Source organism: Melospiza melodia, chromosome Z, assembly GCF_035770615.1.
Source record: "Melospiza melodia melodia isolate bMelMel2 chromosome Z, bMelMel2.pri, whole genome shotgun sequence".
Classification (NCBI taxonomy): domain Eukaryota; kingdom Metazoa; phylum Chordata; class Aves; order Passeriformes; family Passerellidae; genus Melospiza; species Melospiza melodia.
Window position 1 is genome coordinate 75,146,028 of NC_086226.1, and position 11,549 is coordinate 75,157,576.

Genomic DNA, 11,549 nt, shown 5'->3' on the forward strand with positions numbered 1-11,549 from the left:
GATTTCAAGAGCTGTTTTGCTTTTAAATATAAAGTTCTTCTCTTGTATGCAAATATCTCTTGTCCACCTAAATGCTGCAATCAACTTGGGACAGAAAAATGGGAACAATACTATATCTGGCCAGAATACTTATCAAAGGCTTCTGTGAAATAGTGGTAACTTTTTAATATTCTTTTAACATGGTTTGGTTCTGATTCTGGATTGTAATTACCTTCTGTGCCAAAAACATGAAAAAACCTTATTTTAGGAGTTGCTTAACAAGATGAAAGTTTTGTACCTTCATAAAGTCTCAGGAGAGCCTTGGAGTTGTATTTTCTGCCTTGCTATCTCTCCCGAAATAAGGACAACTACTACATTTCCTTTGAGCATGTGGAGCTTTTAATCCCTTGGCACTTGGGCCTTTTCTGGAAGAAGAGGTTGGAGAGATATTCCTTCAGTTCCTTGTCAAACTGTGGCTGCTCTTTGCAAACAGTGAGAACAAAACCAGAAATTAAAAAAAAAAAAAGTCAAACAAGAAACAACAATAAAAAAATTACAGGCTTTTTGCTTGTGTTTCATTAGTGCTGCTGGCTTGGTGCCCTTATCTGGAAAAAAAGCTTACTTTGGAAATTTAGGGTATTCATTAATGCTGCACTAGGGACTTCAAGTGGAGGAGATGTCTCCTCAGACAGTGGGTGCTTGGATGGCCAAGTAGGATTTGACAGTGACCTCTGACCACAGGATGAGGCATCAGGTCAGGTCTTTTAGAACAGAAAGCATAGGCTTCAGCACAGAGGTCAACCTATTCATGTGTTCAGAAAAGGAAGAGCTTTTAAAATTAAAATAGCAAGGACAGTCACCCAGCAGGCTCAATAAATTTCAACATTGTGCTCTATCTTTCATAGTTACTCAAGCCTCTTTCTGAAACACAGGCATGTGACACTGACTTATAAAACACATGACAAAGATAAGAGAATAAAGAACAGAGAAAGAAGCCTTAAACAATATGGGATGCACTTCTTTGGTATTCACCAAGACTTTATCTCCTCTCCTCCATTTAAAGGCTTTTGAATACCAATAACTTACCATAGTAAAAATAAGATGGTATTAGCCTAGGAGAGATCAGAAAGAGGAAGGTGAGGAATGAGTAGTATGTCAGAGGAGAGCTAAAAGATCTGCTGAAGTCAGTGTGAATTGGCCAGGACCAGGATTTCAAAACAATTGCACTTGTGCTACAAGTAAATTACCTTTCGACTCCTGAACTTTGTAGTCTTCAGCTGCAGATCTGAAAGCTGTCCTGAAAGCTGAAGGCTGTACATGGATGATGTAGCTGGCAGGTAGAGTATGTCTCCAAATTTGAACAAGGTGATAAACAAAATCCCCCTGGGAAAACACAAAGCAACCTCGCAGGGGCACACCTTTGAATAAAGTAGTTAATGATAAGTAGCCTTCCCCCCATCCCCGCTCCTCCTTTGTCTTTAGTTTGTTTAACCTCTGTATGCTGTCTATTGCAGGAGTGATTCGGGAGAGTTACCTGAAAGGTCATGATCAGCTGGTGCCAGTCACCCTGTTGGCCATTGCTGTGATTCTTGCTTTTGTCATGGGGGCCGTGTTTTCGGGAATCGTAGTGTACTGCATCTGCGACCACCGCCGCAGGGACATGGCTGCCGTGCAGAGGAAGGAGAAGGAGCTCACCCACTCCCGCCGCGGCTCCATGAGCAGTGTTTCCAAGCTCAGTGGCCTCTTTGGGGATGCTCAGTCCAAGGAGCCAAAGCCTGAAGCTATCCTCACGCCTCTGATGCACAATGGCAAGCTGGCTACCCCAGGCAGCACTGCCAAGATGCTGATCAAAGCTGACCAGCACCATCTGGACCTGGCTGCCCTGCCAACCCCGGAGTCCACCCCAACCCTGCAGCAGAAGAGAAAGCCCAGCCGAGGCAGTCGGGAATGGGAGAGAAACCAGAACCTCATCAATGCCTGCACAAAAGATATCCCCTCGATGGCCTCACCAGTGATACCAACTGACCTGCCACTCAGGGCTTCTCCCAGCCACATCCCCAGTGTTGTGGTCCTGCCCATAGCCCAGCAAGGCTACCAGCATGAGTATGTTGACCAGCCAAAAATGAGCGATGGTGCTCAGATGTCTGTGGAGGACCAGAATGCCACCCTTGAGTACAAAACTATCAAGGACCACCTCAGTAGCAAAAGCCCCAGCCATGGAGTTAACCTAGTGGAAAATCTCGACAGCATGCCTCCAAAAGTCCCCCAGCGGGAGGCTTCCCTGGGGCCCCCGGGCACCTCGCTGTCACAGAGCGGGCTGAGCAAGCGGCTGGAGATGCACTCCTCTGCTTACAACGTGGACTACAAGAGAAGCTACCCCACAAACTCACTCACGAGAAGTCATCAGGCATCAACCCTCAAAAGAAACAACACTAACTCCTCCAACTCGTCCCACCTGTCCCGCAATCAGAGCTTCGGCCGGGGTGACAACCCGCCGCCGGCCCCGCAGCGAGTGGACTCCATACAGGTCCACGCTGCGCAGGCACAGGCTGTGACTGTATCCCGGCAGCCGAGCCTCACTGCCTACAACTCCCTGACGAGGTCAGGCTTGAAACGCACGCCCTCGCTAAAGCCAGACGTACCTCCCAAACCTTCCTTTGCTCCGCTCTCCACGTCCATGAAGCCCAACGATGCGTGTACATAATCAGAGGGGGAGGGGGAGTGGGAGGAGGATGGCAATTAAGCAGAAGTTGCCCTTGAAAGCCAGTGTTCTGCAACTGTTATCACTCGCTCCTCTGAGATCACGGATGTTGCAAGCTGAAGATGTGTTGGATTTCTGCTCTCTGGGAAAAGTGGAATATTTTTTTAAACCCGAGCCATATGACCCATGGTTGAAGGTTTGCAACTGCAGGATTCACCCCCACAGCCTGCCAGTTCTTTGCTCAAAAGACTAACCCTCCATCAAAAACATTGAGCCAAAAGCACACAGGTGAAAATGACTGTGACATTTCACCCCCTGCCCCTAACTGCACAGTGCATTCCTGAACTGGGAAACAGCGCTCTGAAAAGCAAAACAAATGTAAAAAACCATACAAATGTAAAAAAAAAAGAAAAAAAAAAGAAAAAAAAAGAAAAAAACTTTTAAAAAAGGAAGAAAAAAAATCAATTGATAAAGCTAACTCTGACTTAACAATGGCAGAGGTTTACCACTAGCAGGTACTGTGAAATGATGCCCTTCAGTGTTACAGTCATTTGGTCATAGCAGTTAAATGCCAGCTTGGGCAAACTATGTCATAGATTTCTGCTACCCTTCTCTTTTAACAAATAACATGTGACTGTTAACACAAGTAACTCCTCTTATTTATTGTTCAACTTTCGTTTTTCTTAAGGAACTGACCTACATTATCATCCTGTGAGCAGCTTTTCAGAGAAGTACTTTGAAAGTTATACCTATTTAACGTGAAACCCATTAACTGGAGAAACTAGAACTCTTTTATTTTTCCAAGAAATTCACTGAGTTAGATAAGTTGGAGCTGGATTTCTGAACTTCGTGCCTGGACTGCCTGGTTAGCTGAACTAAAAAGGGGATATCTATTTAAGTCTCTCAGCTAATTAGCTGGCTGGGCCTCTGACCTAAGACAGGAACAAATACCGCAAGTTCATAACTTCTAAAGCAGCTGCAAGAGAAACTTAAAAGCTGCACATCTGTGCACCATTGCTATCAACATGGCTTTGTCAGTAGCTAATACTTTCTGTGAAGGCACCAGCTTGTGATGTGCCATCTCATTTCACCTTGCATGTGAGACGGCAAACAAAATCCTCAAACAGTGTGAACTAGCTAATATGCCGGCTGTTACCATGCATAAATTATGGTCTTATCACACGGGTTTTTCGTGGGAATATATCTGTGAATAGCCTGTTTTCTTCCACATGTAAATTTGTGCCTTACACCCTCAGTTGTGTATATTTGTGAGCTGTAGTATGTAAAACCTTTTTCTTTTTCCCCTTTGAGTAATGCAAATATTTATTGATCCTTCCTCCTCCAAGCCCCTTCAAAAACTGGAGTAAAGGCATTGAAAGAAGAATGTGGTGGTTATTTTCATAACCCCACATCCCTAAAGAAATCAGGCTAGCACCATACCCTCCAAATTTGACTTTCTAGCTGTGCCAAGTCCTCTCTCAAAACCACCCACTGGTGGTGATGCTCACAAGGCACCATGCTGGGGGTTCTGCCTTCCCCCACCTCCCGCTCCCCCTTTACAGCATGTCAGCGTGGAGATGGTTCTCACTGGCAGCAGGAAAATGACTAACACCCTTGTCCACGGAGCTGGTACATCCCCTGGCTGGGGACAGCGCGGGTGAGAGGGGCCAAGCCCTGCAGAAAGCCCAGCCGCACATCCTGCAGCATGCAGGGCACATGGAGCTAGGACAGGCAGGCTGGCTCCTGCTGTAGCTACCTGCTGCTCCAGAAGGATGCTGCATATACTTCTTTGGGGAAAAACGGGGGTTTGGTTTTTTTTTCCTTTGTTTCTTTTGTGTGACTGTGCATGTAGCTAGTGTGGGAGTGTGCGTGCGCACAGGTGTGTGCGTGTGTGTGCGCACGCAGGTGTGTAAGTTCCTTTCCAGTCTTTCAGTTTATGCAAAACGTAGCTGTGTTTTTAATCTGTTACAATAACTGTGTCAACATACTGTAGAAAAATGATGGGGATCGCTTCTAAGCTTTTTATATATATATATATATATATATATCTACTGAACAGTATGTTTGAGTAAGGTGGTTGTTTCTGTTTCAATTTGTTTTTTAAAATTTTATACTTCCATTTGTTTTTCAGGGTTTTGGTTTTGTTTCAGAATGATTGAAAAGACAGATTTTAAGTCCACTAGCTTATAGATGGTATATACAAGATCGGGATGGTCTACACCAAAGTGTGTAACAAGGGTGCTTGCATGTTCTTTCATTTCATCATGGCTTCTTTTATGAAACAGTTTTGTTCACCCGTAGTGAACTATGCAGACTGGAGTAGATAGATCTGTATCCAAAGCAATGTTGTTGTTTTAATAAAAACAAACTGAAAACCCTTTGAAAACAGTAGGTAGCAAGGTAATTTTTTAAAAAAAATAGCCAACTCAACACCTTTTCACCAAGCTCCAACCCCTGAAGCAGGGTTCCCTTGATATTATCCCTCAAAACATCCTCCCAAAACACAGAGATGGATAATCATGGCAACAGCTTGTGCAGCGATCTGCCTTCACAAAGTACACACAGTTTACTGGGTTGACCTTGAAATGTTCATTTTGTATTCGGTGGGTCTTCTGTTTTCATCCTTTCCCAACCCCAGTTCTCTTCCACCCTCTGCTTTGAGGGATTCATGAACCTATGTGTGCCTTTGCTTTCCACCCTTGCTATACACTCGTAGATGCAACAAATTCAGATTCTCATTTGTTGTAAAGTTGTAAAGTATTGTGATGTCACCAGTTTCCCTTCATTTCCACATTCCCCTAACATGTGATTCACACTTAATGTCGGTTGTAAAAGAAAAAGAAAAAGGCAGGAAAGGAAAAGAAAAAGGAGGAGAGATAGGAAATAAAAGCTTTTGATTACATATGGTAATAAAACCAGACTGTTCTACCTTGTTTCTTGTTTCCTGGTTCTCTTGTTTCTAGAGAATTTATCCTTTTCCTTTAAAAAATACAAATAAATGCAATGCTGATAATTTAGATCAGGTTACAGTGAGGAAGAAATTTATTACTTTTTTGCCTCTTACAGGAGATGGGCTTTAGTGTAAGGTGCTGGTAATTAATTAAAAGTTAAATCACACTTTGCTCTCCCTCTATTCATGTTTTGCATTTAGCTTTTATAAGCTTGTTCATCATCAAATATTTATGACAGACTTGATAGTTTAAAAGAGCAAGGCTGGGATTTAGGAACATGTGGTCCACCAAAAGAGATCATCATACAGATGTGACTTCATCTCCAGATTTTATGTATTAATAGCAGAGTACTCTGTACTATTTTGTTTCAACAGGCATAAATCTGTTGTGCTTCACAGGCGTAATTTAGAGGATGTTGTCTGAGACTTACTCTGCAAGAAAATAGTAGTGAACAGATAATAACAGGGAGTGTAAAAGTAATGACTCCCTAGTCCTGAGAGTCACTGGAACATACCTGGGTTCTTTGCCTTGATTTTGTGTAAATGGGATCACTTATGCAAAGCCATTAACTACGGTACAAATAAACATTGGTTATGTCCATTACTAGGCTTAATGGACTCGTTTTGTGAGAGGAGTAGGCATTGTGAAGTGTGACCCCATAGATAAAAGGGATCTAATCCAGTAATTTATCCTTGCTCAGATCATATTGGGGGTTTTCTGCCCTGCCAGTACATTCTGTTCAGGACCTATTGCCTTTGTGATACATGCCACATATGTGACACGCAAACGCAGAGCATTGCACGCACCATTTTTCAGTGCCTTGCCCACATACTTGCCTGGTTTTCTCTCAGTGTGGGCTCCCTTCAAGCTGGGCACACTGGCATGCAGATGTGTGGTGTGCACACAGGGAGAATGTCTGCCAGGCGTGGCACATGCCCCAAGGAATGCTGAGGGACTCTCCAGCCTGGGGACTGAGGGCAGTGCACAGTTAACAGAGTGCTCCATGCTCTGCTGCATTTGACCTGCATGCTGCCAGAGCTGCAGCAGATGGGAAAGCAAAAGCTCTCCAGGTGCTTAGGGATCTGTGTTTCTTTCAGTCCTGCAGACAATCCTTTGTGAAATTCCTTTGTCTATTCTTCTGTTTGAAATGCTTTGTATAAGCAGCACCTACAGAAGCAATTCAAAGATTAATATATCTCTTTCTTTTAAATTAATATAAATGCTCCTCCATAAGCAGTGACAAGCCTGGAGAAAAGGGCCCAACAGCGCTGGATGTCTCATTTTGCACAGCTTCTCCATCTCTTGCCAGCGAAAGGAAAGTCCATTTAAAACATAGGCATGGAGGAGGGAGGGCAAGAAAGTGCCCTGATGAGCAAACTGTTTGGGGTCTGTAACTGCTCTGTTCATGCATTCAAAACCTGCTGCCAAAGGGAAGGTTTGTACTTAGCCCCTTAAAGCACTCTTCCCTTGGAACACTCCCCCAGAGGTGCACTTCCAGATGGCAAAAACAGGTCCTCTGACAGAGACCAGCCTTACCTTCTGCTGGGCAGGAAGGATCAGAGAGGACCTGAAGGAAATACACTGCCCCAGTGGGGTCTTGGCCAGCCAAGCAGAGGGCAGGCACCCACAGCAGCACCCTGCCAAGGAATGGCTCCTCCACTGAGAGCACACAGCTTGCCACCCACAAGAGGCAGTTACACTGTGGTGACTTCTGACAGGGGAGGAGACCACTGAGCTACTCATTGTCTATTTGAATCATGAGATCTGTCCCCTACAGGGGCTGCTGGTGCCACTCTGCAGAGGCTCCCTGGGGCTGAACAGGACAAACAAGAAAGCCAAGAGAAAGCGAGGATGCTTTGAGCACTTCACTCAAGTTAGTGTCATCTTATTCATCGTATTAATGGTACTCACGTTGACCTCATTTAGCATGTCATCGAGGATGCGTGGAAGTTCCCTTCCAATCAGCATTAATTTGCATACATATTTTTACACAAAATGGAACTCAGCTGAATGACTCAAAACAATAGGTCTCTGCAAATAAATCCTGGTCCAGTGCCCAGTCCTTCCCCTCTGCCTCCAACAGACATACATTTCAAACTGCACCAGAGTGTAGTTTCAAAGACAACTTCAAGTCCTGCCCCATTGTAACAGGGAATCAGGGAAACCCATCAGGGAATACTTTTTACCTGAAAGTTCTCCATGTGAAAAGAAGATGAGGCAATTGGGTCAAGCATGTGCAGTTCAGGGCACTTTGCTGCCAGTAGGATGGCCATGCACACAGCTGGTTTGCATGGAAAGGGTTGCCAGAATGAAGTGCCATAATGGTGATGCATCAGCACTAACAGTAACACATGATCCACATGGCCAGACAAATTTCAGGGATGCAGTTCTGATAATTCTTCTGCCACAGAATTAGCAGGCTGTTCTCTCTCTGGATTAGGCATGGATTATTGCTCTCTAAAGCTTGTTTTTATAGCTTGTTTAAAGCAATGTGGAGGACCTCAAGTGATAGTCTTATCCACCCCACTGCACTGAGGCAGGATCAAGCAAACCTAACCCATTCTTGATGACTGATTGTCTTACCCTTTCCTTGTAAACATATTTTACTCTGAGCAGTGAAAATCACCCAAGGGATCAATATCAAGCATTTCAGAGTGTCTAAAGAAAATAATAAGCTAAGAAAGGGAATTGGACTGCCTTAGTTAAGGCCAGTTTTCTATTTATCCAATTAAAGTTAATTTCCCAGAAGTATGGCACCTGCTCCAATGAACAAGTGTTAGAGAGACACATTGTGTGTGTAATATTCATATGCTTCCCGCTGATGCATGTGTCTGCTAATGAGTCTCTAAGTAGTCTTTTTATTACTCTTTTCCCTTTCTTTTAAAAAGTGGAGATACTTTTCAGAATAAGTACTAAGTCCATCTTCACATGCCTTGTGCAGAACAATGATGTGTTAGACATATTCGTATGAATAGAAACAGGTAAATAGTCATATATCCCCTGACTGTAATTTAAACAGTGCAAGTCAGTAGGGAAAAGCTATAATTGGAGTCAGAGTAAGTGAGGTGAAAATTGCTAGGTGGCAGTACCATCTGCATCTTGTTTTAATTAGCCAAGTTTATTGTCAGAATATAAAACTTTCTGCTATTCAAGTCCCTGGCTTATTTCAGCCATCAGTCCAAAGTGATTGCTACATGTCTGGGTAAGCACAATTACTGATCAGCAAAGGAGAATTACCCTCCCCACTGATCTGGCTAACAGTAACCATGTCTAGAAGTAGGGATAAAAATATGACTAACCAAGATCATTGTCATATCTGCTTAGTGTTTCATGACAAACTCTATTAAGGCTAACAGAACCACTGTTAATTCAATTAGATCAGTGTTTTCCTTTGCTGGCCATGATGCATTTGGAAGACCAGCAACTGTATGCAGAGCATGGCAGGCAGTCCGCTGCAAGGAATAATAGCATCATAAATAATATATTAAGACGAAGACAAATCTAGCATGCTGCAGTCAGAGCACATCAGGCTTATAGATGAATCCTGCAATATCACAAGGAGGTGGGGGAGGAAGAAAGTAGCTATGACAGGAAATTATAGAAACTGTAAATGACAGGGACTACAGGAGGGGAAAAAAACTCATTAGGTCAGCTCTTTAAGCAAAGTGCTTGGGAAGCACAGGACAGCCTGCTGGCAGCCATGGAGGCCCTGTGAGCCCTCACATTTATCCTCCTTAAAATGAAATAGCAGACGTCGAGTGCTGGATTTAAAGGAAGATGATAAATAATGGAAGATGACTGGCAAAGCCCTCAGTGGAAGCTCCTCCCTTCCTCTGGCCTGCATGCCCTGCCCTAGCACTCAAGGCCCTCACCGTCTCTGCAGAGCGGGGCTGCGATGGTCGCCCCTCCAGAGCAAGCAGGCCGCCCTCATGCAGAGCAAGGCCCCAGCACCCGCTGGGCACTGCCCTGTGTTGGGGAGCGCCTTGCACAGCCTGGGGCAGGCCCGGGCACAGGGAGCTCAGGACAGACGAGCCTTTTTTCCACCCGCTGGATCTGGGCTGGCAGGGGGCCCACACCAGCGCTGGGCACCGCCGCGCCACAGCCTCCACAGTAAGTAAGAGATCGTGGAAACCCTGTTCAAACCTCTTCCGTGTTCACAGGAAAAGAAACCAAACCACTTCAGGGAACGTGCCAGTAAAAAGGTGCTGATAAGAGCTTCGTAAAGCAATTTCTGCCTTTTGGGGGATTTTCTTTGCATTTTTTTCTATATATCTATACAGCCTTGCTGCTAGAGAAAGTCATTCCATGTCAGAAAAAAAAAAAAAAAAAGAAAAAGAAAAAGCCAGCTAGAATATTTTGTTTCTCTGAGTTCTGGAAACTATTACATAATCTTATCCATTTTCTGAATCTAAAGTATTCAGACTGCTGATAGAAATATTGCTTCTGATGGTGCAGCAAACTGCAGATTAAGCTTTTATTAAAGGCTGCGTAAATTGTCTGTGAAGCAACCTTTTACGAGATGTGGTGGTTCAAACAATTTTACAAAGAGCAGGAGACAAAGAGTTCCTTTTACACTGTAATGGTTTCCTAGGAAACACTGCAAAATGTAACATGATATCTCTTTGTGGAAGTTCAAGGACTTGTGTGTGCTAGTGTGTGTTTCTCCTGACCCTCTTTTTTTTTTTTTTTTTTTTCCTTTTCTTGGTGTGGTGTATAGTATTGCTGGCCAATTTTACCTTTTGATGGTAGCACAAGAATAAGATAGGCCTGTACCACAGCAACCCACAATCTGAAGGACATTTTCCTCTTTGATAGTCAAATCTCTTCTCTAAACAGAAAAGCAAAATGTTGATAGAAACCAAGTCTTTTAATCTGTAGCACTGTGGTTTCACAATAAAGAAAAAACAATGACTGAAAATGCCCAGAGCCAAGTTTCAGGTTTCAGATAGTCCTCATGGCTGACCCAGTGTATTTTCTTATCTCTGTGGAGCCTACAGTACACGACATAAACTTATAGGGTTAAAGCAGGTATCAACTGCCTGCGAAGCTATCCAAAACTATTCAGAGATCTGGACATATGTCCAATCTTCCTTAATTAAAGGCTAATAATCCACCTATCTGAGACAAGCACTTTGCTCTTCCCTATATGCAAGGAGCGTGTCCCCAGAAGTGCAAAGTTCCTAACCAGGACAGCTCAGCTGTTTATCCAAACAGGAGGTAACTGAGCTGGCCTGGCTGCAAGCCCTTTCATTAGCTGTCCTACTCTCATAGATGCTAACAGGGATGTAGCATTAGATGCACTTCCTGTACATGACAAGGACCGCAGGAATGTTGATGTATAAAACACTTTGCCCCATCCATAGCTATTCTCAAGACCTCGATATGCTCAAGTCCTTAGCTAGACAATACATGAGCCCATGCAGTGCTGCTACTGTGTCTGTCATCCTCCCAGCTGCAGTCTGGGCACTCAGACCCATGCTCTTCTGCCCAGAACTATGTCCAGTTACAAAAGCATACTGGCCTGAGTGCAGAAGCACTACAGCGCTGCATACAAGGCAGCAGAGCCAGACACACAGGGCCAAAGCTCCAGCATGGCTCAAAGCAAAAACACCCCATTTCTTGCAGGACATTTTACAAGCAGTTGTTTTGCAACAGATGAAATAAAATTTCTGAACAGGGCTGGGGATATGATTTATGTTCTAGGACTCCTTTTGCCTAGTTTGGAGAAAGTGCAAGCAAGTATTTCAGAAATAGTTGCCCTGAATTTAAGCAAAGTGTTATTCATAGGTGACAGGAGCAGCACTGGTTGTCCCTGCCAACCTCAGCCAGCAAACCTCCCCGAGTTAACCAGACTTCCCCTTTGGAAAGCACACGGCCAGTGCACTGATCCTTACTGCTGCCTCCCCACTCCAGTTACT

At 44.1% G+C, this 11,549-nt stretch overlaps 1 protein-coding gene across 5 annotated transcripts in view; it reads left to right on the plus strand.

The window, feature by feature from the left end:
* Positions 1–5,613, plus strand: part of SEMA6A (semaphorin 6A) — a 119,070-nt gene extending 113,457 nt beyond the window's left edge. For all 5 annotated transcript variants that reach the window (XM_063180705.1, XM_063180708.1, XM_063180709.1 and 2 more), the window contains one exon: positions 1,494–5,613. In XM_063180705.1, the coding sequence (XP_063036775.1) occupies positions 1,494–2,683 (1,190 nt within the window). In that variant the 3' untranslated portion in view covers positions 2,684–5,613. The remainder of the gene's footprint in view (positions 1–1,493) is intronic.
* The last annotated feature ends 5,936 nt before the right edge of the window (positions 5,614–11,549 follow it).